The 26012-nt window shown below is 55.0% G+C and overlaps 1 protein-coding gene across 1 annotated transcript; it reads right to left on the bottom strand.

The window, feature by feature from the left end:
• Nucleotides 1-9416: 9416 nt before the first annotated feature.
• RND2 (Rho family GTPase 2) lies at nucleotides 9417-24532 on the bottom strand. Its single transcript, XM_027445598.3, has 5 exons — nucleotides 24345-24532; nucleotides 24132-24219; nucleotides 12835-12944; nucleotides 11134-11268; nucleotides 9417-10858 (listed from the first exon to the last, which is right to left on the bottom strand). Exons 1-5 carry the CDS (start codon nucleotides 24444-24446, stop codon nucleotides 10610-10612), a joined length of 684 nt encoding a protein of 227 aa, XP_027301399.1. The 5' UTR covers nucleotides 24447-24532; the 3' UTR covers nucleotides 9417-10609.
• Nucleotides 24533-26012: the final 1480 nt, after the last annotated feature.

Genomic DNA, 26012 nt, shown 5'->3' with positions numbered 1-26012 from the left:
CAGTGGTGCAGAGGAGTACCTGCTGGCCTAATGGTGTCAGATACATTCATTAATTATCCCCCAACCGACTATAAGGCTGATTACAAAGACCTAGGATTTTAATTTCCTTAAAGCCTGCTTGGTGATGCTGGGAAGTGAAGAGGGTTCCTCGTGTAAACATTTAATGAGTTAAACCACTTCTGACAGCAATTACACAGCATCTCATACTTACATTCCTTCTTCAGGCAAAGACCAAGGTCAAATCAGTAATTAAAGCATATCAAGGAGCCCGTATGAGTGGGATCCAGAGGGAGGCCTGCCCGCAGTTTTATTCTCTTGCATTTCCAGCAAGGCACGCTATCGATGTGTGCAATGCCTGGAAATTGCTAAGCAGGCTGCGCTGCTACAAACCAAAGAGAGAAAGCAAACAAATCACAGGCAAATAATCCTGAGTCCTCGGTCTGTGACTTTTGTTGTTTGACTGCTGCTGCATGTACCTCGCTGTGCTAATGAGCAGTCGTAAATATTCCCCCTCGGAGTCAATAATGCGTTTTCAGGAGCCTGCAGAGCAGTGCAGGAAGGGTGCCCTGAGCTCCCGCTTGCTCTGCATTACATCAGCCTCTGGTACCTTCTCTGTGCGGTATCTCCAAAGCGATGTTGCCTCTCCTTCAGCAACGAGCACTAATGCAACGGAGTAAAAGGCAGATGAGATGTCTTCAGGTAGGGTCAGCGCTGCATTTCCAGCGTGGTTCTCCTGTAGAAGGCTCGGATGGGCTACAAATGGGGTTTTATGTCAGAGCAGTGGAAACAGGAATTAGCGTACACAAGAATGAAGGCTTCAGATTTTCCCTTTCTTCTTCTTATGATCTCCTTGTTAAATAGAAACAGTGCCAGCTAATACCTGACTGTATTAAACTGGGACCAGGATAGTGACTTATTAGGATTTCAAATCAAAATTATCTGGAGGAAATGATGTAGCAGGTTTTTTCCCTGGCCCTTTGGGCTCCCCCAAACAAGATTTAGTAGGAAGCAAAAAATATTCTTCAGCATGGGATGCTGCGCTGTTGGCTTTCCTGAGATGAATTTTGCTGAAGTGCCATTATGAAATTGTGTCGTGAGGATTTTTTTCAAACATTATAATAATTTGTAGATGGATATTACTGCAATTATTAAGACTTACTGTGATTTTAGTGGCATTCTGGTCATGGACTTGTGTGCTGCTAGAAAGCTCTTTAATCCCTAATAGCTTGTAGCAGTGCCTGCAATGAAAGACAGAGTGGGGTCGCTGGGTTTTCCATGGGTTGCAGGCTCGGTGATCAGAGCCTTTCCTAGCGAGCAGCAGGACTGTACCCCCCTCTGCACCCTTCCACACTGTCCTGCTCCACCTGATATTGCTGCCAGGACTTTAACTGCCCCTGAGCTTTCAATAGCAGAACTGCGTGGAGTTTATTTTATCCACAGGGAAGTCTGGGGACGGGCACAGTGGGATGCTCGGTTTGGGCTGGGTCACATCAGGGACTCACTAGCTGTTATTGGAAAGAGGTCAGCGAACTCAGTGAGCACAAACGAGCTGTTTATTAAGCCATGGTCTGAGGAGCTGTGGGATTTACCTGATGGCTGCTGCTGAAGTCAGCAGGGACCAGGTTTTGCCACATGATGCTGTCTTTGCATCCATGTGCATCAAGCATGGAGACAGCGGCTTGGGAGGACCAGTTCAGCATCCTTCCCATCCCCATCCCCATCCCCATCCCCATCCCCATCCCCATCCCCATCCCCATCCCCATCCCCATCCCCATCCCCATCCCCATCCCCATCCCCATCCCCATCCCCATCCCCATCCCCATCCCGGGCTCGCAGACACTGATGGGGAATCCCCATTGATTCCCAGGGGGTGCTATGGAAGGTCCACTGGCCAGGGGGGTGTTTCAAAGGATGCTGCAGGTGGGCAAAGCACCGAGATGACCGAGAGCTGGCTCCCAGGTGCGTTTTGCTCAGCAGATGAGCCCGGCTCAGGATGCTGCACTGATGGCACCAGCAGCAAATTAACTCCTGCTTCTGCAGCAGTGCCGCGTTGGTGCTGTGGATGCACTGAGGTTTCAGTGCTGGAGGGTTTGTGGGTGAGGATGCAGGTGGGTCTCCAGGGCAGAGAGTACGTGCCCGAGAGAAGGCAGCTCCCAGCCCCTTGCGAAGCTGCACACGCTGAGGAATGCTGAATTAATGCTGAATTAATGCTGAATTAATGCTGAACTGCTTTGCAAGGCAGGGGGCCAGTGGCTGTTGGAAGAACGCGCTGGTTTTTCAGCTGTCTTAGCTTAAGGGGACCTGGAGACCTGCAGCTTTAAAAACTGAAAATGTTGAATTCAGAAATGCGCTATTGTTCCAAAGCAGGCAGAATGCCTAACAGAGGTAGAGCAGCAATCATAAATGTTAAACACACCAAGCAGGAGGGAAGAAGGCGCTGTTATTTTTATCTGGAGACCACACGGTTCCAAGGAAATAACGATAGTGTCCTTTTATAGCAGATGTACAGGAATTGATGCAAATTCCACTTTTGCTGGGGCGTCGGTAGCCCTTTGCCATGCAACAATTGCAAAAATGGTACCACGGGTAACAGGAGTATGATTTGTCCAGGTTTTGTGATAATTGAACTAATAAAAAAGCAAACTGACAGCAATACATGCACTCATCGTTATACGATCATCCGTTTGATTTCCTTTTCCCTTGGGTCCCCTGACTGTTAATTTTACAGGTTACAGATCTTTAATGAAGTAGTACACCAGGAAGATGCTGTTAATGATCATTAAAGGGTTTATATATTTCTTTTCAATAATTTAAGTTCACCATGGTCAGTGTTATTACACTGAACACCAGATTAATTAGTGAAGACGGGGTTGCAGTGACAGGAAATTGTCGCCGTTACGTGTCACCCTGCCTTGGAGGTGCCCATTAATTAACACTTAAAACACAATTTGGAATCGTAATCGAGTTTTATCCCAGCTCCTGCCATCCTCACGTGTCCTGACTAATGTCCCTCATCCCTGAGGCTGCCGAGGGGCTGCTGCAGGGGAAGCACCGGGGGCACAGGTGGGAAGTGAACCCGAGCTGGTGGGCGTTGAACTTCACATTCCGGGCAGGAGCCAGAAAAATGTGGCTGCACAAGAAATTATCAAGCAACTGGGGCCCTGCACACAAAGCCCAGCGCTGCTGGGGAATGCGATCAGTCATTAACTGCGCTTAACCTCCACGTCAAGGAGCCTGTTACATTTATTATTTCTTTCAACAAGTGTGCCGCAGTGCTAAGCATAGGTAACCCCACTGGGAAAGGGAGAGGCCCCTTCCTTTAAGCAGCAGCAGTTGTTGAATCAGCGTCTTTACGACAGCGCCTTTCCCAAAGTCTGTAGAAACAGTAAAAACTCACGGGAGACAAATATTTCCAGTAAGCCACAGACCTGAATGATTTTTAAAGCTGCATTTTACATATCCTTGTCAGGCGATGGCAGATACGGCTGTATTAATTCGGTGATGTTCAGCTTTTAAAGTAGCTGCGTGTGGAAGGTGCCAGGCTGCAGCCACAGGGGTGCTGCTGGTGGAAGCCACCCCTGGATGCGTGGGATCGGTCTGAGACCTGGCTGACATTAGTGGCCAAATTCAGGCAGATTCATGAAAATAAATACAACATTTTGGCCTGTGCCTTGGTGTCTGGAGCATGAGTTAATGGCAGTGCTGCCTGGCCTGGGGATGTTCTGTCTCAGCTCCCACCACCGCATGCAGCCACCGTGAGGCTGGGACCACTTCCCTGTTTTATAACCCCACTAAAACACAACCCAAAACTGGAACCAAAAGATTAATTGGGATAGTCCTCTCCTGGACTTCAAGGGAATGGCATTTCGTACAGTATTCTGCTTCCCAATGCTTTAGTAGCTCGGCAAGCAGTGACGCCCTGCCATTTATTACCATTTTCCTGTAGTATCTTCCCCGGTGACTCATGCACTGCCTTTATAATCTAATAATTGTTTTCAATTTCTACATTGTGTCAAATTTAATTATATCTCTCATGTTTAATCCAGTGGTTTAGCTCTTTCTCTTTGGAATCTCTATTTTCATTATAACTTAGAAGCAGATTTAGATGTGCAGTGTGTATAATAGCTCTTTAGTACTGAAGAAAATATGTATTATTTTTTATTTAAAGCTTCCTAATAAGCAGTTGGGCTATGAATATCAGCCTGAATTACAGGTTTCTCCTTGCCACATCAGCTATTAAGAAGTTTTGTAGTTTTATGTGCCAGGGACATATCCTTTCATTGTCCTTATGACCTTTAATTTCTAGTCCAAACTAGGTGCATCTAAGCATCTCTTTGGTGATTGTTCATAATATATTGCTATTTTTTCTGTAAGATAAAAATAATTGTGTAGTAGTCTGTATTCCCTTGGGGATTTCGGTAGGGGAAAGGCATTTTGAGAGCAAGCTTGTGAACAGCAAAGGTACTCCTGGAGAAGGGCCTGTGGGTGTGATGCCTCTGCTGATGCAGAAGCCTTATGGGCACAAGCACAATTTCCATTGATTCACAATGAAGAGAGAGGCTGCTGGCTTTGGGAATTCTTCCAAAAGGACTCTGTTTTTAACAGAAAAATTAAAATTCAACCCAGGTTTGTTTGGAATTCGGATGGCAATGATCGAGATGTTTGTGAACCGATAGGCACCCTGCTGCAGTTTGAATTTCTAAGAAAATCAGCATCACCCAGTTTTGCAGTTAAAATCTCTTGTGGTTGCTCTGACCTCTTAAATAGACCTTTTTTTTTTTTTTTTTTTTTTTTTTTTTTTTTTTTTTTTTTTTTTCTTGTGTGTGTGTGTGTTCTTCCAGTTCTTTTGGGGCCCATGTGGGAAGAGGTGGTTGGTGAAGAGAACATGAAGAATCTCGTGTTCATAGAGGGGGCTGAGGTTAGATAAAATACAAGGCTTAAGCCTAGAGAGAGCTGCAAGCTTCTTAGTGGTTTGTAGAGTTTTAGAAGCTTCTCTCTTTTGAACAAGAAAGAAAACTTTCCTTCCTGTTTTCAGTTTGCCTGGGAAGTTGAAATTCCCTGGGAACACACAGATACGCTTTTCTTGTGACCTTGCCAGCTTCTGCACCAAATAGGAAGCCTGTGCAGGTGATGGGCAGCTTTATCAATGCTTTGGGGATCCCTTCATGGTCAACAGGGTCTAAATGAACAGAATTTGGGCTCAGAAAGGAAGACAGATGCTTGTGGCCCGGATGCAGCAGCCACTTTTGCTGATCACCCTGCGGCTAGCGTGCAGCAGCAGCTCCTGTGTCATATCAGGGATGCAAATCCACGAAACCCTGCCCAAATGCAGAGGGAAGAGCCCCCCGCTCTGTGTCGGGGGCAGGCACAGCTCTGGGAAGCGGCTCTGCAGCCTGTCCCTCTTCCCTGGGTGACACCAGGGGTGCAGCAAGAATGCCCATTTCTCTGTGCTAATTAGCTACGGCAGCCTGGGCTCAGCGGCTGCAGACAAAGCGCTGTTGTGAACGAGCCCAGCGCACACAAATGCGCTTTTCTCAGCGTGCGAGATAACTCAGCAGCCTCTAAAAGCCAGAGCCGAGTGCCCCTCCCTGGCTGGAAGCCCGTTATCGGCACCAAGGGGTACAGGGGGGGGGACAGAGCAGCTCCGTGCTGGCAGCTTTCCCACTCGGCTTGGCACAGCTTGGTTCACCATTTATTTACCTGGTGTTTATTCACCATTTAGTTACGTGGTTTTGCACCACCAGATGAGAGAAGCAACCCCCCCTGTCTGGAGATGTGCAGGCGCTTTTTCATTTATCAGCTCGGGCTGAAACTCCCCTCCTTTGCCTCTCCTTTGCGTGGGGGTGTCAGCACCTGTGCCTTCCCCTGCTCTGATCAGAAGGGGACTCATTAGAGGAGAACATTCAGCCACCAAGCAGGAGCAGACCCTCAGGGTTCAGTTAAAGCTGCCTAAAACGGCTCCAGCTATGTGTACGTCCACAACAGAGGATTGCTCGTGGGGAAAGCGCCTGTTGCCACGTGTGCAGAAGCCGACAGTCATTTATTTACAAGCTCGGGGCCGTGCAAATCCCAGTGATCCATACTGGAGCTCAGTAACACGAGGTGACAGTGCATAATGAGGAGCCAGGGATCCATTTACCTCTCAGGTGTTCCTAATAACTGGATATTAATTGTTGTGGGATGTCTGTTGGTGAAGATATCCTCCCCTTTCCTATAAGCGGGGTCTCGCCCTATCAGACCCAACTGGCCTCACTGAGACGTGCCCATTCCCTGCGGTAAGATCCTGGTGAGACGAGTAAAGAGAGAGTTAAGGCTGTCGGGCACACCCGCCTCCTTCCCCAGATGCTGCAGCTCCTGCTCACCCTTCCCCATCCTACCGCGACGCTTTTCCAGGCAGGACACCTGCACTGGCAGCGCTGCTCATTCATTTTCCTGCAGGCGCTAATTAGAGGCCTCGTGTCCCCCGTCGCTTGCTGGCTCTGGCTTTCAGGCTGCGGTCCCACTCCTCCCACCTGCTCAGCTCCGTTTTTTTGGGGCTGGCCCATCCGCAGCCCCCCAGGAACGTGCCCGGCTGCTGCCAGCTCCGGGGGCAGCACCTCCGGCTCCTCTGCCCCCCAAAGCTTCACCCCATGGGCTGCGTCGCTCAGGTCTGAGATGATTTCTCCTGCTGCAGATGGCGTTGCTCCGTGTGCTCAGCACTTATCGAATTAGCCGGTGCTTTGTAGAAGGATGGGTGCGGCGGGTGCCGCTCGCATCCTGTGCACGGGCATCTTGTTGCCTTTTATTTATCCCCAAATCACCTGCCATTAGCTCCAGCAGCTTCCTTGGAGCTGTTCCCATGCTAAAAAGGAAAAAAAAAAAGAAAGAAAAAAAGGAAAACAAACAAAAAATCCACTTTCATCATCTATTTTTCCATCTACTGCCATATATATAAAAGAGAAATCTCCCTGACTGTTCGCAGGCAGGCTGCTGGTTGGGTTTGGTGGAGCAGGGACCCAACCGTGGCTTTATCTGGTCTCTCGTGGGTCTGAAGCTCTCCTTTCACTTTATTTTATGTATTTCCCCTCTTCTCTGCTCCTTTTGAATTTGCTTCCTGTTTTATCTTGTTTATTCCTCTTTAGAGATGGGGAAAGAGAGAGGGAGAGGGGCTCCTTTGAAAAGTCTGCGTAAATGAGCCACTGTGGGAGGCCAAGCACCCTTCACAGCCCCGCGAGCCGCTGGAGAGGCGCCTGCCAGAATATTAAGCTGCGTGCTGAATGGGGACCGCACGGAGCAGCCCTCGTGGTCCTCTTAGGAGGGGACCAGGAGGGGATGGGGGCACTCAGCTGCTCAGAATGGATCCCACTCTGCAGTCAGAAGCCCAGGCTTTCAAAGATGACTTCAAACACTCGATGTCCGGGTCGTGCGAGAGCGCGGCAGATGCGTGCTGTGGGTTCAGCTCAGCCGTGGCAGCAGCTACGGTTTGGTTTTCATTAGGTTGCAGCAGGCTGTGCTTTTCCACGTCTAGCTCAGCTCTGGCAAGATCTGCAGCCGAGCTCTGGTCCTGTTCACTCTGGCAGAATGCACATTTCTTGGCTGCTGTGCGTTTTTTCATTTCAGTCTTTTTTTGGCTGTTCTAGAAGCAGCTGGGCACACAACGCTTTCATTCCAATATCATTATTTTCATACCGCTGGCTTCCAGCTAGTTCGAGCTACACCGAGGAGAGCAGGGAGACAGCAACGGCATCTCCCTTCGGTACAGAAAATAAACCCACACAACCTGAACCAGAATCTTTCAGCAAAAGGTCCTGCCCCGTTCCTGTAGCCCCAAACCAGGCTTGCACCACGATGCTCCAAGCAGACCATGGCAAATGCCCCAAGCATTTAGAGATCCCTTGGGTATCGTGCAGAGTAGTGAATGCACTGACACAGCTCCTGGAAAACCCCTCCTTTAGGGGCCAGCAACCCCAAATACCTTTGGCTGCCCTGGGTTTTGCATCTGAACCACCTGCAGCAGCAGCGATGCTCACGTGCCTGCAAGAAAGGAGCCTGCTGGTGGGAAGTGAGGATGTAGGGGCTTACCCCTGTGGGTTTTAACGTCTGTGCTTCACCCTGTCCAAGGATCCTGCTCAGCTACTTGATGATAAATGGTCTTGGAGGCTGTTTCACTTGCTTTAGTCTCTGGAGGGGCTTTGACTGCCATTAATTCTGACGGGTTCTTGCAGAGCTGCTGCTGGGACATGCCTTTACACTGCCACGATCCATCCCCGAGGGCCTTTTGAGCAGCAAGAGCCTGGGAAGTTCAACGTAGAAAGAAAATTGCCTTCAGCAGCAGGTGAAGCAGAGCTGTGGCTGCAGCGCAACAAACAGGCAGGGCCACCAGGGCTGAGCTGGGTTTCCCCACCAGTGGCCCAGGGACACCGGCAAGCGCCGTGGTCAGATGGGGAGCCACCAGGCAACAGCAGGACAGGCAGGGCAAGTGGCTGGTGTGAGCATCCTGCCATCCTGATGTCCTGATGGCCTTCTGTCCTGCCATCCTGCCCTCCTTCCATCCCCAGTTTCCCAGCTCGGGCTCAACGACCGCTGCCGGAGATTTGCTTTTAGGGTGAGCAATCGAGGTAATAGAGAGCCACCGGGAGCTTAAACCCATCAGGGGACCAGAAACTGCATTTGTAGAGACAGATTAAATTCAATAGCGGTCTGAGCCCAAAAGGTGCTGGATGATAGGAAAGGGGAGACGTGCTTGCTAAACACAGCTGTGCTTACATGGAGAGAGGGAAGGCAGCAATTATAACACAAGAACGATGAGGACAAACGTGTGCAGGTAAAGGACTTGGTGGTGCCGCTTGTGAGCCACCGGTTGCTTCTGATGGAGCAGGGGCATGGCTTTGGTCTCTAACAGTGGTTATAAAGGCTCTGGGGACACTGCAGAGCAAGAGAAAGCAATGGAGGTGCTGAGGGCTGCTCCTGGCATAGCACCTTGCTCCGTTCCTTCTTTTTTTCTTGCACCTCGCATCAAGCACAAGAGCATTCAGTCACCTCTTGGGCTTTTCTCGTGCTGGTAACTCAGCCGCTCCAGTTTCCCGATGCAGCTGAAGGCTGAGCCCTGGGTGGGAGAGGAGACGCAAAATACTAAGCCAAAAACCGTCTTCGCTTGCAGCTCGTGGCACAGCGAGGACGGGGGCATCGGGCACAGACAAGCTGCAAATGCTGCCTGGTATCGGAGGATTCAGGATGGAGTGAGAGGTTGTTCGAGGCAGGTGTTTTCACTCCCAAATGACTGCACGCAGCTAAGGCCTCTGCATTTGCCGCTCAAGTGTGCACGAGTGTATTTCAAGAGCTGGAGAGAGCCATGGGGATACAAACAGAAGTTAGGCAGGAAGGCTTTTGGAGAGGATAACTATTTGACTATTAAAAACGAACGGAGTCAAGCACTGTGCATTTTCCAACGATGTTTATTTGTTTTCTGTAGCCCACTGACACAGCTGGAACTGGCAATGGAGCAGATTTTTTTTGTTTTTTTTTTTTTTCCATAAAGTGTCTATGTGACATTAGGTCAAGGCTAACACTGTAGTCAAAGGCATTTAGAGAGGGCAGCAGCAGAAGCAATGAGAGGTGTTGGCAGCAGCAGGCTGTGCAGGAGGGGCAGGGGGCACCTGCCCTCCCGCTACCACGGCGGGGGCCGGGGTGCAGGGACGCGGACAGTCCTTTTGGGTACCTGTAGCAGACAAACACGGCACCATGCAACACAATCTGCAGCTGGAAACGGGCGGGGGAGCAGGACATGGGCTGTTATTGCAGTCAGCTTTTGGGGAAGCCACGGGCCTGGTGGCGTGCCTGCCCGCGGCAGGGAGCAGCCCGCTGAGGATCCAGGCTGGCAGCAGCTGGGCCACCAGCTCCCAAGCGGCATTTGCTTGCTGAAGGGAACCACGATTCTCAGGATGCATCTACGGGGACAGACCCTGCAGCCAGATCCACGCCGCTGCAGTTTGATGGGAGTTCAAGTATCTAGAGCACCATGAGAAGGGATGCCTATCTACATTCTCTGCAGGAGGGGGCCTGCTGTGGTGCCTCACCACGTTTAGGAGCCTCCCCCAGCCCTGCACCTTCCTTGGGGGCTCCCCGTCCAGCCCAGCTGCAGGCAGCACCAGCTCAAACACCACTTCTAAAGGCAGATGGAAAGAGGACCATCCCTGATCCTCCTGCTGCTCGCAGTTCCCCCCTCCCAGCCTCCAGCCCAGGTCCCACCGAGCCCCCCCTACCCCGTGCCATCCGTGTATCATCACCCGGAGGCTGGGCCGTGGGGACGGGAGGGCGGCACGCACGCAGCATCGCTCCCTTTTGCTCTGTTCCACCCGACCGCGGACCTCGCAGCACCCGAACGCTCCTCTGCCAAGTGGTTCCTTTACCCCAAGCAATCAGCACAGCGGCAGCCGACCCAGGGGTCTCCGCGGTGGGGGGTGCCTCCCGCACCCCGGTTTGCAGCTGGGACCTTTGCTCGGCCCTACGGAGACCGAGAAAGGCTTCGGAAAGGCAGGCTGGCTCCCGCAGCCAGCGCCGTGCCCTGGTCTTGGCCGCTTAACTGTACAAAATGGACAAAACACACACACGTTATTTACAGCCCTGTTTTTCACATGATGGAGCAGCTCTTGGCTCGGTCTTTCCTGATCTCCGTGTCGTTCAGTAAGTCCGTCCTGCCGGGCATCTGTGACGCCCGCTTCAGTCCCCGCTTGGAGTTGGAGCGCTTCAAGTTCTTGTGCACCCTGTTGACGGAGGCGAGCGTGGTCACGTGGAAGACGTCCCGCACGCTGTTCTCCGACACCTTGGAGGAGCACTCGGCGTACGCCACCGCCCCGATCTGCCGTGCCAGCGCGCTGCCCTACAACCCGGAGAGGTGGGGAGGAACAGAAATGGGGGGTTAAGGACCTCAGCACCCTGCCAGGAGCATCCTCCGCTCCCTCCCGGAGCCCCCTCTCCAGGACTGTCACCATTTTGGCACAGCCAAGGCGCAGCTCCGGAGCCCGTGTCCCCGCAGCAGTTCCCAAAACCCACAGCGGGTCCTTTGGTGCTGAGCCTCCTTGCCCTAGGAGGTCCCCAGGGAACGTCCCCAGCACCCGCCGAGCCCTGCGGGGACAGGTGGCCGCCGAAACCCACCTGCTCGTGCGTGACAGGGATGAGGCGCTGCTTGGAAAGCTCCCGCAGCGTGTTCAGGTCCGTCCTCATGTCCAGCTTGCAGCCCACCAGCACGATCTTGGCGTTGGGGCAGAACTCCTGAGTCTCCCCTTGCCACTGCAGCGGAGACAAGAGAGAGAAGGTGCTCGGCTGTAGCAGAGGCTCCGCTTAGTGCTGACAGCCTGCAGAGGAGCCGAGGTTGAGATGACAAAGGCAAGGGCTCAGCTCGATGCTCCCAAAGCTCTTCCCCTTCCCTGCTGGGGACACAGTCTGCCAGGAATGCCACGTGTCCCCACTGCCTCAGCAGCGTGCCCCAACAAAGCCGCATGAAAGGGATGCTGCAGTTCCTTTGGAGCAGGAATTCAAACACCCTCATTCACCCGAAGGATGAAAATCCCTGCAGAAATGGAGCTGTAGGGTCTGTTCTCAGCAGGCTGTCTGTAACGGGGTCCCTAGGCTATGGACGGAGACGTGACCCTCTTCTCACACGACCGACGCCGTGCCGAGGTTTGCTGCACCACCCGGCCGTGTCAGAGCAGAGGTGCCACTCCTTGAACACCTTTGTGTGAAAGGAGATGCTGTTTGCTCCCAGGCGGCTCCTTTCCTTCAACCATACAGGCGAGCCAGGCAGCAGAAGGGCAACAATAATAAAAATTTCCCCTGCTGAACCAGCATGTTTGCCCATGGCTTGAATAGGGAGAGTTATTCTCCTCATTCGCCTGATAACGGCAGCTAAAACCCATTTCAACTTCATGGTGCCTTAGGAATTCACCTCGCCTCCAGAGGCTGTGAGCCTGCACCAAAGGAAACAAGGCATCTGCTCGGAGACACTTAAGAAATCCCCTGTGATTCAGGGCTTAATTTAAGTCACCGTATCAGAAATGCATTGCTAACGGTGCTGGGAGCAGCTGCGAGGCTGCACGGGGAAGACCTTGCAGTAAGCAGAGCAGGCTCGCATGAGGAGCGTGCAGAGCCATCGATAAAGCCCAAACCCCACTAATTACTGGTGGGCTTGCATCTCATTAGGGGACGGGCGATTTGCCTGTGCTCTCGTCCTGCTGGCTCCCAAGTCGAGCAGCGAAAGCTTCCAGCCCCATGAAAGGTGCTCGTCCCCAAGCTGGGTGCCTTGGGCGAGCCACCCCGAGGGTCCTTTCCCCTTGTCCCCTTGTCTCCTTGTCCCCTTGTCCCCAGAGCCACCTCCCAGCCCCGCCAGCAGCTGAGGAGGAGGCCAATGCTTCAGCACAACCTGAAGTTCGGTGCCACAGCTCAATGTTCCCGTTGGCGAGCTGCAGGGAACCGATTGCTGCCTTTTTTTGGGAGGGGGCAGAGGCCAAACTGAGGGGACAGCCAGCAAAACAAGCTCCCTGCTGGCACCAGGGGCCGCTTCCCTCTCCCAGCACGGCGAGGGATGCACGCCGCTCCCCGGGGGCTTCACGAGGAGCAGAACCGATGCCCTACATCTCTCCCTGCCCCCCTATTTCATGTGTGCACACAGGCAGACCCCACAAGTGCGCTGCCATGGGCTGCATCGCTCACGGGGCTCCCTGCAGGGGGAAATCCCTCACTTTCCACTACAGCCCACGGGCAGCACCCGCAGGAGAACTCCAGCCAAGGGAGCTTTTTGCCCTGGAGGCAAAAACCCCGGGGCTCCATCCCAGCAGCCCGGACCCAGTGGGCACTCACCTTCTTGAGCACACTGTCCAGGGTCTCGGGGCGGCTGATGTCGAAGCAGATGAGCACCGCGTCCGAGTCCGGGTACGCCAAGGGCCGCACGTTGTCGTAGTAGGCTGAGCCTGCGGAGAGGAGAGTGGTGAGCAGCCAAGTGCCATCCACGGGCTGCTCGCTACCCAATGCGAGAAAAATCACAGTCATTTTCTTCCGACAGGACCTTCTGGGAAGCTGTTTTATCCGTGATCGCAATGCTGGGCGTCCCAGTAAAACTTTATCCTAACCTCATATCTCCTAGTACCCAACACCCGATTTCCCCCCCGTTTCCTCACTGGCTGAATACCACAGCTACAATTTGATTTGACCAACCGTTAATTTCTCCTTTTCCTTTTTTTTTTTTTCCTTCTCTTGTGACTAAAGGACCCGTGATTTTTGTTTTTCCCGATTTCGCACTTCTCATCCTGTTTTTCTCAGCTATCCTCCTTATTTTGGGACAGCGGGACCTTCCCCTTATCTGCTTAACATACCCCCCGCTGCGATGCCACTGTCATGCCTGCACAATCACTTTTGAATACGCAAGGTTAGTGGGATTTTCCACTGCAAAAACACCTATTGCAAAACCACAAGTTTGTTTCTCACACCGGCGGGGCAGGAGAGGAGCCCCAGTGGTCCCCACAGGTCCCTTAGGACTGGAGCCATCAGCACATGTGAGCACCTGGCAAGCAAGAGAAAGGGAAGGGAGCTTGGAAAAAGGAAAGGAAAGGGCTGTGGTGCCGTAGAGCAGCACATGCCTCCCTCCACCGCTTGCACACTGATCCCGTCACTTGTCATGCAGTTGCTGTTGTAGGAAGGGCAGGAAGGTGTAGCTGAGAGAAGGCAGGCCACGAGGAAGGCTGCTGCTATTTTTTACCCTCTCTTGATGTCTTTATACAGGGGAGCTTGCTCACAAAGACTGCGAGAGTTTAAGACAGGTAAAAAACAAACAAACAACAACAACAAAAAAACACCCTGCATTTTGCTGGATTTATGCTGGAAAATATCAGGCAGATTTTTTTTTTTTTTTTGGTGCATGAAAGATGTGCCAGGATTTGGTGGTGAGCAAGCTGTAAATTGGAGGGGATGATTCTGTATTCTGCAGGATTTCTCAGTGAGCAGGCAGAGAGCCCGGGCTGAATCCTGCACAGTGCTGCCACGCACACACACACACACACACACACACACGCACCTTCACTGGGAATTTCAGGCATTAAAGCCTTTGTCCCATAATGTTTTTATTTGAAGCGCATTCTGTGCGTGATTGTAAATGCCTCACTAACCAGTAATGGAGCAATCAGCTCATCGCTGCTTAAAAACACTCTCTCGGTTTTATATTTGGCTTTACAATGGCTCAAACTTCCTGCGGGGATGAGAAACAGCTGCTTATTTATGAAAAGGGGAAGCAGAGACACCGGGCTCCTTGTTGGATCGGCCTCCTCGGAAGCAGACTGGGGGCACCGGAGGCGTTTCCTGCCCCGGCCCCACGGGAAGGATCCGGCCCCGCGCTTCCCAGCCCGGCACAGGGTGCAGCACCCAGCCCACGTCCCACGGCCCCGTGCTGGAGGTCAGCACCTGAAGGACCACGAGTGATGGTGGCCGGTGTCACCAGGAGGACGGGAATCTGCCGGGGGTGGCATCAGAGGAGGACGGGTGGATTCCCTGCCGTGGGGTCCGGCCGCTCGCCCTCCCCGTGCCAAGCTCATAGCAGGATGCTGGGGAGAGCCACCACTGGCATCTCCAAGCACCCAGCACTTGATGTGTTTTGGGATTCGCAGCAAAGCCAGTTGTGGGGACACCCAGCTGTGGGGTCACCCAGCTGCACCCTGCCGTGCTGCTGCAGCAGGGGCACCTGCACCCCTGGCACCCATCAACGGGAGAAGCCCCAGCTTGGCTCTTTGTCCCTGCAAAGTCCCCGGGAAGAGAAGCAGCGGGATCCAGCACAGCAGAACCAGGCTGCGACCTCTGCAGAGCCCGGCCCTCTTCCTCGAGGGAAAGTCACTCTCCGTGCACGGGGACGAGCCAGCGCCTGCGGTGCCTCGACAAGCACAGGGATGGAGGATGCAGGAGGGGCCCTGGAGACCTCTGACCTTGCTTCGCGCTCAGGATGCTTCAGCTCGTGACGGGCAAAACTGGCACCCATGAGCCGCCCCATCCCGTGGGCGAGGTGACCCCGAGCCCAGCAAAGCAGCGGCTGCTTTCCAAGGCAGCACCGAGCTCCCGTTTGGACTGAGCCTGCAGTCTCCTTCACAGTGCATATTTGCCGGGTGGGATGTGAGATCCAGCACGGCTCTGCCTGCTTAAAACTGCCAGACCCTTTATCGGAGCCATGCCCTTTCCCCATGCACACCAGGGGATCTGCCCCAGGCTCTGCCCCTGCCCCAGGCGGGAGGGAAGCGTTGTTCCCACGCGCATCCTCTCCCTGCAGCTCCTCCGCTTTACATAAACACTGCAGATAAATCCGCCCCCCTCCCAGCCCAGGAATGCTCCTTTTGTAGAGGTGGTTTTGGCTCCTTTCAGCGCAGACATTGCTACGGCAAACTGTATCGTAGCAACCTGCTGCTTCCTTCGGCACGTCACCGGCTCCGCCGGCGCAGAGCCTGCAGCGCCTGGAGCGTGGCCCCTCTCTGGTCCCCACTTGTCCCATGAGCCCCAGACCAGTGCCAGGACACACAGGGCCAGCACCCAGCAGCTGCTGGAACAAAACCCAAACCCCCCAGGTTGGTGCTGGCAGGAGGAGGGGAGGGAAGAGCTGCCCCGGTTCGAGAGCATCGTTTGCTCCATGAGCCCAGAATCGCCCCCCTGTGCTTTAACTTGCTGCTCCCAGCTCTGGGGTGCAGGAACGGCCCCGGCACCATCACTGGTAGCTCAACCCAGCTCTGAGAGCTGAAAAACACCAGTGCTCATGGCCCTTCCCCACCCCAGGAGACCGATGCTCAGCGTGGTCAGTGTGTCCGGCACTGCTGGGAAGCTGCTGAGCTCCAGAATCCCACCGCCCTCAGCTTTCTTTGGAGATGTCTCTGCTGAATCAGGGAATTCTCCTTGGTTGATTATTTTCCTAGCTTTTGCCTCTATTACTTTGTCATCAAGCACAGCAATTAAAAACACAACCCAAACACAAAAGCCTCGGTTCCCACAACTCCAGGTGTCTGGCTTTATCGATTCGATGCCTTTCAGCTCTTCCAGCAAGACACCCTAGAGCCCCGCAGTCTGGCACCTCCGAACACACAGGCACCCAAGGCTCGTGTGCCTGCAGATCCAGCCTTCCTGTGCTGTATGAGTCATTCTCCCACTTGGCACCCAGGTTTGCAAGAAACAGGACCTATGTGCATCTGTTCGTGATTAAAGAGAGAAAACTGGAGCGAGCCAGCCACCAAAAACAGCTTAAAAATAATTGTCTGAAATTCAGGGGCGGGTGCAGCCGTGAATAGCTCCTCTTTCTTATCAGCTGGCAGCCCCTCCGAGTGCCTGGCGCTGGGACCCGGGGACGCTGCTGTCAGGCAGAGGACTGAAATTTGCTGTTTCATCCATACCAACCCGGCGTTCATCTTCATTTGTTCCTTATTAGCTGTTCCGGGAGATAACGAGCCTCCCCACACGGGCACCCCCCAGCCCACAATAGCGCGCTGCAAACCAGGAGAGCAAACCCGCAAGGAGCCCCCCGGCAGCTCGTGCTGAGCACGCCAGGGCGCTGCCAAGGCCAAATTTTTCAGCATCTCACTTGTCTCAGAGGGCTCGCTCCCCGTGCCGCCCGCAGTGCCAAGAATGTCCCTTGCAGAAGGAAGCAGAAATCCTGCCCGGCTTTCTGGAGTCCCTGAAACAAAGCCTGGTTCAGCCAAAGCTTTATCCCCAGGAACCCAGCAGCTTCTGCAGGGCTTTCTGGCTGGCAATTCGCATCTCCACGTGGCTTGTGTTGCAGGGAAATTTATCTGGGTGACTGCTTGCTGCAGGCAGGGGCTGTGCACGCAGGGACATGGCTCCGAGCCCCCTTCCCACCTCCTCAGGCTGGGCAGGGTGGGACCAGGGCAGCTCCCGACCCATCCCCATGGGCATTCCCCATGGGAGTTCCCCCAGGCACGTTAATATTACACAAGGTGCCGGTGAATTTGACGGCTTCCATGATTAGTTGCTCCTCTGCCAGGGCAGATGATGATGAAGGTGTTAATAATAATAATTTATTTTATTTATACCACACCTTTAAGACCAAAGAGGTACGTCTGCGCCATTCGCACAGGAGGAATAACCCCACTGCAGTGGGTGCAGGAAGCTGTGATGGGGGCTGCAGCGGGTGGGCAGCGGTGCCCCTCACCCCTGCCCCTTCCCCAGCCCCTCCAGGGAGGCTGAATTGGGGAGGGGGGCATCCCTGGGCTCCCCACCCCACGTGCAGGCAGCGCATCTGCATGAGAAAGGCGCATGTCCCACGGAACAGCCCAGCTATTGTCTCCTCCCGGGGGGCAAAGCATAAAAATGCTGGATTGAAAACCTGACAGTGAATGGGAGAGACAGAAGTGGCAGCTGTCCCAGACACCCTGGGCAAGGAAAGAGCCCAGTCCCCATGGTGAGCCTGCAAAAATCCCAGCTGCTTCTCCGAGACACCCGGGATGCTTCAGAGCTGCCATTTCCTCTGCAGATGCAACGAGAGGGCACGGAGTCACCCAGAAATATTTCCCCATTGCTGCAAAAGGGGAAATAAGCCCAAGGAAACAATGGCAGAGTTTGCAGTAGAGGGGAAAAGAGGAATTCAGCCTCAGGGATCTCTTGAGAGCAGCAGTTAAACAGCCCCAAGGGTCATGCCCCATCCATTTATCCTCCTGGGGACAGACTATGAAAGAAATTGTTATTCCATGGTCACTCAGCTCAGCCTGGCCCTACAAAAGCCCAGCCAGCACCGCTGGGAACCAGGCAGGTCACAGACTCTGTGCAGGAGCTCTCCGGAGGAGGACGGGACACCCATTTGGGATGATGCAGCTTCAGGAGGTGACCGAGCCAGAACACGGATCCTATACAGGGCAGCCAGACCCCAAATCCACCACTTCAGCCACCACAGACCCCCCCCAGACCCCTTCAACAAGGGGTTGCTGGAGGACCACCACTCGCTTCCAAAGACCCATGAGCTCTACATTTCTGACACTAACGCAGTGCTCGGTAGAGTCTGTCCCAGCGACGAGGGGAAGAGGCAGGAATTAAAGCCCTGCTGACAAACCCCAAGACACAACAGCGGCGCTGACAGCACCGCGGGCCGAAGCCAGGACCCAACAACCCAGGGGTCACAGATCCAAAGGCAGAAGTAATTAGTGACATTAGAGACTGAAGGGAGCGCGAGGCCGAGTGAAACAGAGTCAAACACCCGCAACTGGGCCAGCCCCCACCACACAGCGAGGCTGTGACGTGCCAGGCTGATGAAGTGTCCTGGCCAGCACCAAGCTCTCTTGTGTTGCAGCAGCAGCACAGCAAGGCAAAGCCAGCAGTGGTTTCTCTCCCGGAGGGGCCATTTCCATCATCTCCAAAGAGCTTTCAGCAGCCCGGCCCCTCCAGAAGCCCCTCCAAGGACGGGCTGTGCCACAACGAGGGGCTCTGCCCTCCTCACGGGCAAGGGTTCAGAAAGGATTTACCCTTTGCCAGAGGAACGAAGCTCTGCCTGCCACAGGGGAGGTGGCCAAAAGGGGACATGGGGCATCCCACCCAAGCTGGAGGGGGACAAAAAGCAGCAGAGGGAGCCCCACAGCGCAGATCTGTGAGGGACATGGATCAGACAGCACGGCCGTCACCCCAGGACTCTGATGGAAGCTTTCCTGATGGCTGCGCCGCGATGTTTCTTTGCTTGTGCAACGCGACCGCAAACCTCTTAAGTCCAGGAGAGGAGGAAACGGTTCCATGACATGGAGCAAGCAATCGTCTGGAAAGTGCATGACTGCAACAGCAGCTAACCAGCTTGGACAATTAACCTCTGCACCTCGCTCTTGTGATGCACGCACACACACACACAAAAAACAACAACAGCAGATTGCTAAGCAGCCCAGCTGGCGTTTCTTCAGAATGGACGTGGTCAGGATGAAGGGAAGGGTGTTTGGAGGGGCTGAGGTGACATTTCTGGGCCCCTCTGCAGACCCTCACAGTGGTGATCTGGAGGCAGCGGTGGAGGTTCCCTGGTGAAGTCCCCAGTGGCCTCTCCAGGGCAGCACCACCACGTCCTGGGACGGGAGCACAGCCCCAGTGCCCGGCCCTGGCTCCACACAAAGCTCCTGGGGATGACACTGGGAACCAGCAGCCGACATGAGAGGCAAACGGGAACCAGAAGTTCCTTCTTAGCCCTTTCGGCACATCACAAGGGCGGCTGGCATTGCCACAGGCTGCCTGGAACCCCTTCTACAGGATACAACAAGGACTAGGAGTGGCAAGCGATTCCCACAGCCCAGCCACCACGTGCTTTGGGGAACGCAGCCGAGGGTTGAGCGAGCACAATTATCTTTATGCAATGCTGCACATTTCCAGTTTGCTGTGCACAAGCAGCAGATCCCTCCCCGGCTGCTCGTCTGCCAGATAAGGTTTCTCCCCACAGGGAAGGCTGGGCCTGTACACGCGTGACGTTTAATCGGGTGCTGATCTTATCTTTGGGATCTGGGGCAGGAGGAAAGCTGCGCCCAGGTCCCCACCGCAAGCACAGGGCCGGGGGCACAGCACCGACCGGCTCCTCTGGTGTTGTCCCCGCTACCAAGGGTCCCCAGCAGCGTCCCCAAGGCACCATGAGGGGCACCCAGGTGCCAAGTTGGTGACAGCTATTGGAAAGGCGAGCCACCATGTGCCAAGAGTCCCTCCTCCGGGGATCTTCTGCAAATTGGTTTATGTGACCACCTGGCTAAGGAGCTGCTGCTTGATGGGTGTTAAAACAGTCCCAGGATCCCCCCAGGACCCCAAAAGGGTCTGGGAGACAAGGGATGGATGCTGCCTTGCTGCAGGGAGGCACAGGAGCCTTCATCTCTGTGCCACGCAGCACTGCAGCACCCGCACCATGCCCAGCCCGGCCCGACAGTCCCCCAGGGACTCTCGTGTCTTGTCCTGTCCTGTCCTGTCCCATCATGTCACATCTCCTCAGCTCCAGCCTCCACCCACTCCGGCGTAAGCATTTCTGCTGCCGTTTCTGCTGCAACTCTTTCAACTTCTGTCCGACTGGTTCCTGACCTGCCTGAGAATGTGACCCAGCTGCACATATTTTTAGGCTTAACTATGTCTTTGTGCTGAGGCAGAAGACAAGTATGCCGGTTTGAGGCTCCCAGCCTCAACGGGGAGCATGGGAGGAGCTATTTTGGTAGGGAAAGGGCAGCTCCACATTTTTCTCTGCCTCAGAGTGCCCGTGGCATTGAACCCTTCCCAAGGCTGAGCTTGCTCTTGCTCTTGGGAAGAGGCAGCCATGGCAATCCCGGAGCCGCGCGCTGGGAATCCGGTCCCAGCATCCATGGAGATGCCATTGCTAAAGTCAGCCCCTTTCAGCTCTCTAATCTCATCAACATTCCTGGGTAGTTCCCCTAACGAAGGGGCTGTTATCGGAGCCTGGTGGTTCCCACACAGCCCTACCAAGGCAGCCTGTTTGCTGAGCTCAGGCAAAGAGGGAGGCGGGGAGGGATTAGCGACTCCCAGTGTTATTCTTGTCTTGAAAGCGCATCTGCTTAAGAGACACAAGTCCCAGCAAAAGACTGGCAGCCGTGCGAGTCCCCCGCCGTGAGCTGCAGCACGGAGTGGGCAGAGAGGCACTGCTGAACTGGGGCAGGTCGAGGTGAACGGCAGTGCTCAGAGGGGACAAAAGTCCTCTCCAGCAGCTTTGGAAGATGGCAATGAGCACACACACACAGCACCAGCCCCGTAAGCCACTGGCACAGACACCTCTCCTCTGCACCAGGTCCTGCACCAGCAAAAGGTGCAGAAAAATGAATAACAGTGCATTAGCAAAAAGCGCACCAGGGAAAAAATTAAATAAAGGCAAACCAGCAAAAGGTGCTGCTCACATGGGGAATTAGCTGGCGCATCGCTCGGAAGCCAGCCTGCCCGGCCCGCACCTCGCAGGGGCACCCCCTGGGAGCAGCGCTCCCCAGCCAGCAGGCATCTGGTCGGACTGGTGCTTCCCCACACCTCCACGAGAGCCGTGCAGAGAAGTTGTTTCTCTGTCAAGCGCTGTTGGGTCAACAGAAAAGAATTTGCCAGAATGGGGACATGCAGGGCGGCGAAGCACCGCGTCCTCCACATGGCCGATGAGAGGAGCCCTTCAGAGCCCAAACCCTGTCTCCTCCACAACCCGCTCTCGCACACCGAGATGTCAAATTGCTTTTTAACGGAGGCTTTAGGAAATGGCAGGGAGAGCGGGCTTTCAGGGGGAAGGGAGGGATGGGACATCCCCAGCGCACTGGAAAATGGCACTTGGAGGAACTGCGCTCTCACACTGGGCCTGGAGGTGGGACTGACTTCAAAAAGGAGAAATCCAAAGTGCAAGCAGCACCTGCAGGGGAATGCTGAAGGGTCAGGCTCATGATTGCCTCACTTTTCTCCCTGACAGACACCTGGACACAAGGCAATTCAGCAGGCATGGAGAGCCTGCACTTGCCCTCTCCAAGCAGGGCACCCTTATCAAGGAGGAGTCCCAGTGCTGGGAAGTCTCCAGAGTCACCCTCCAGCCTTGGAAAAACTAATCAATGGGCAAATGGTCACAAGACACTTCGAGGAAATCCAGGGTCCCAGTACAATGTGGGAGCCATTTGGTTCCCCATCACTCCTGCCCTCCCAGTGGCAAGGTTTCTCTAATTAGGTTTCCAGCCCGCCTGCCATCTGCTAACATCACAGGAGGGGCAAATTCAGGCTGAAAGGCGGCGTTTCCCAACCCCAGCCAGTGCTACACATCCCAGGAGGAGACAACATCCCAGTTTGAGGGGAGTACCGAGAGGACCTGGGAGCAGCCAGGTGGGCTGGGAGCGCTGCAGCACGGCAGTTTTCTGGGGTACCTGCCCTCACCCCCATGCCTGGGCGATGCTCAGCTCACCCCGTGCAGCTTCCAGAGCCGCTAACCACCGCCACCGAGGCTGCAGAGGGAAGGAATCAACACTCAGCTCCCCCTGTCCCCAGATCTGCCTGCTGATTCCTGGAGACCTGCAGCTCCAATTACTTATCTAAGAGGTGGCGAGTGTTTAAGATGTAAAGGCTGATCCTGACAGAAGGAGGGGAGCGGATTCCCAGCGCCTCCCTTCCCGCTCCCGCTGGGGTGGAATTTAACACAAACAATGAGCCCCTGGCTGCGAAGCTGCTAAAAAGAGGCAGCAGGTAGCACGGAGACAAGGGAAAGCGCACCCCAGCGCCTGTCATCCTGCACGAGGAGGGCAATTAAAGCCACGCAGAATCCCTTCGGCTCAGCTGGTTCAATTTTCCGTTGCACAAAAACTTCTTTTACCAAAAAGCTGCGGTTTACAAGCGTCTCCGAAGGGTGGAAATTCAGCAGCAGACTGCAGTCTGCAGCTAAAAACGTCAGTTTGATTACTGGAGGAAATTGTCGTGCGCTGCTTTGCAGGACTGTTTATTGAGGAACCCGCTCCTGTGTATTTCAAAATTAGAGCTGCAAAAGAAGGGAATTGATCTGGAAAACTAACTACTGAGCTCTATCCACAGCAAAGCTGTTAAAAAGGGTTTACGTTTTACATAAGGGGAAGGGAGAGAGAATCAAAGTCCGTGTCCTCTTGGCTATAGAGATCAACACTAGACAAACTCATATCTTTTGTTGAAAAGGGTAAAAAATGAATGCACAGCAGCATCAGATGCATATACGCAGCTTTAAAGCCATTGCATCATGTCCTTTTCTTTTAAGACTTGTAAGATCAAAGCCAACTATTCCAGAGAATTCCTAAAAAACACACAATGCCTCAAGCGCGCTTCCGCACTCTCCAAAGGTGAAGTTCCTCAGGTGAAATGCAGGCACTCGGAGCAGAGCAGCGCAGCAATGAACAAAGATTCCCCACCCAGGCCCTTCCCAGCAGCCACAGAAGCCCCCAGGTTGGACCCCCCCTGGGATGTCCCAGCCCCGGGGTTGTGCCCAGATGCACCCCGGTGACTCCCGCTGTGCCGGGAGTTGGGTGCTCGGGGTCAGAGCAGGGCAGCATCGCGGGTACCGCACCTGAGGGGCTTCACGCAGACACGCCAGCCCAGCAGGATCCATCCAGCAGGCAACGACCCCACAGCCACCATCCTGAGCTCCACTCACAGCACCCTGCCAAGCTCCAGGAGCCGAGGCTCATCCCCTGCTCCAGCACCCCGAGAGGCAGCATCGCCAGGGCTCGCAGCACAGCAGGCAAAGCAAAAGATCCCTTTTTATCTCGGGGCATAAAAGCAGCAAAAGTGAGGGCTCCCAGGTCAGGAAGCCTCCAGAGCTGACTCAAACACATTTTACATGATAGAGCTCGTCCAAGCCTCAGCAAAGCCACTGCTCTAGGTAGACCTCTGCTGATCCTACAGCTGTAATTTGACGGGTGCAAAATTAGAGCGAGGAATTTGAGTGTACACGAGCATAGAAAAGTCGGAGGTCATGCTTTAATTTACTGTTGCTCTTGAGCACCGAGAAGACTTCATTTGCTATAAAGACTCCACAAATTATGGGGAAAGAGCATCAGCAAGCCTGCGATGGATGCACGCTGGCAGAGCCCAGCACCGAGCCGCGCCGTGTGTACACAGCACTCCGAGGAGGTTGCCAGAGGTAAATTAAAAGGCCAATATTTTTATTAGCTCTGCACCAAGCGGTTCACCCCTCCCCAGAAACGCAGCGTGAAGTTTGGGCAGGGTCTCGGAGGGCCGGGGCAGCCGTGCCTAGGGCTCCCCGCGGCATCGCAGCTGCGGATGCAGACGAAGAGGCGAAGCCAAAACAAGAGGAGAAAAAAAAAAAAACAAAAGCAGCCCAGAAGCTCTGTTGGGGAGCAGAGTGATGAAAGGCCGGCGCGTTCCCGCAGCACATTCCTCTCCGAGGCGAGGTCTCCCCTCTCGGCTGCACCTCGCTTGGTTTCCCCATTCCTTCCCACCCCAAAACTGGTTTCGCTGCTGCTCACCGGTGGCCCTACACAACCGCTGCCGGGGATGCACGGATGCGAATCCAACCCCGAAACATCCCGGGGGGGGGGGAGGAGGGGGAGGAAAAGGCTACAGCAGCACGGAGCAGAGGGAACAGAGGACCCCCAAAAAACCCCAAGCAAGGACCGGGCAGCATCACCCCCAACTGGAGACCCCTTCCCCCGGGGAGGAGGGGGGGGGCAGCCCACCTGAGGTGTCCCACATGTTGAGCTCGGTGCGCTGCTTGTCGATCTCGAAGCTGGCCGTGTAGTTCTCGAAAACGGTGGGCACGTAGCTCTAAGGGGGGGGGAAGGAGGAGGAGGAGGAGAAGGGAGGGTGAGCCGAGCCGAGCCGAGCCGAGCCCCGGTCGTGTGTCCCCCCCACCCCAAAAAAAAACATCCCCCCCCACCTCCCCGCCGCACCTCGGGGTAGCAATCCTTGGCGAAGACGTGCAGCAGCGCCGTCTTGCCGCACTGCGTGTCCCCCACCACCACGATCTTGCACCGCGCCAGGTGGCCCTCCATCCTGCGGGGTGGCCCCCCCCTTCTGCCGCTCCGCCGCTTTACCGGCACCGGCCCCGCCGTGGCCGCGCCCCCCGGCTCCGACGGCACCAACCGGAGCCGGAGCTGGGCAGGGCTCGAGCTGGCACCGCCGCCCCCGGCCGCCTCCCGTCGGTGCCGGCCCCGGGAACGGCCCCCTCCCCTTTTTCTCAACCCCCCCCCACTCCGCCCCGCTCCGCCGGGTCCTGGCCGGGATGCGGCGACCCCGGGATGCGCCGTGGGAAGCGGCCCCGGTCCCCCCCCCACCCCCGGGAGCGGTGCCTCCCTCCGGGGTTACCGGTGGGACCCCCCCCGGACCCCCTCTGAGCCCCCTCCCTGCAGCTGCGCAGCCCCTCTACCTCCCCCAGCCAAAAATATATTAAAAAGGGGGCTCCCCATAAAGGGTGGTGGGCTCGGGGGGGGCATATCCTGCACCAAGCTGGTGCTGGACACCACGAGCCTTGGTGTGCGAGCAGCGAGGGGTGGGCATCGCCTCAATCCAGGGGGGCTCCAAGCACCACCGACAGCCCCCTGCACCCGTAATGCCAGTTTTTTTTTGGTTTTTTTTTGTTTTTTTCGGGGTGAATTTCAGCAAAAATGGGAGCCCCCAGCACGTCAGCCAGTTCTGCGTGAGTCTTAAAGCTGCCGGGACAGGAGGCTGGTGCTCTGCCCAGCCTGTCCGCAAAGCAGGCGGGCAGTCCTGCCTTCCGTTTCTCCCCCGGGTATGGCCAGTCCACCCCATAAATTGCAGGCAGTGGTGGGAATTAGAATTAAAAAAAAAAAAAAAAAAAAAAAGGCAAGGATCCTGCCCTGCGAATATCCCGCTGGCCGTACTGCGGGAAGATTTACCACAAGGGCAAACTTGCATTTGTCAGAGACGAGCCGTCTGTCACAAAACGCAGTAAAAATAGAGGCAATGAAGACAAAGCAAGTCTGGAGAAGTGGAAATTAAAATGTTTTGGCAGCGAGAGCGGATTTATTAATGGACTGAGGGGGCAGTTTGTTTTTGCGGAAATCGCAGTCATTTTTCATGTATAAATAGTGATGCCGTGCACGAAGTGGGGATGAGCACAGGAGGGGGATGCGGTGCGGGGCCTCGTGCCGTGCAGGTACCCCGTGCTTCTGAGCGCTGCTCTGCTCTCTGCTGGGCCTGCCAGGCCCAGGGAAACGTCAGCCTGGGTCGCTGTGTGCTTTGGAGAGCTGCTGCCTGCGCCCCTTCGCAGGTCTGTGCCTCGGGGTGCACCCCCAGGAGAGGTGCCAAGAGCAGAGCGGGGCTGAAGATGGGGTCTTAGTGCGGTCAGTGGGTCCCCCCTGTATCATCCCATCCAGAGCAAGCTGGGTGATTCCATCCTGGACCCGGATTCTCTCAGTTTAGCTCCCCACGGTGCTGCCTCCTGCAGGATTTCTTGCCCTCCGTTCCTCAGCCTGCAGCATCTCGGTGCCTCCGAGCCCTCGGCGCTGTGGTGGATCACTGCCACGTGCGTGCTTCCTTCCACCCTCCCCAAGGAGAGGAGACCGTGCGGGTCTGTGTCACGGCTTGTAAGCCCTGTA

Source organism: Anas platyrhynchos, chromosome 28, assembly GCF_047663525.1.
Source record: "Anas platyrhynchos isolate ZD024472 breed Pekin duck chromosome 28, IASCAAS_PekinDuck_T2T, whole genome shotgun sequence".
Taxonomy (NCBI): domain Eukaryota; kingdom Metazoa; phylum Chordata; class Aves; order Anseriformes; family Anatidae; genus Anas; species Anas platyrhynchos.
The sequence above is the reverse complement of the archived record's forward strand: the minus strand, read 5'-3'. Positions and strand labels throughout refer to the sequence as shown.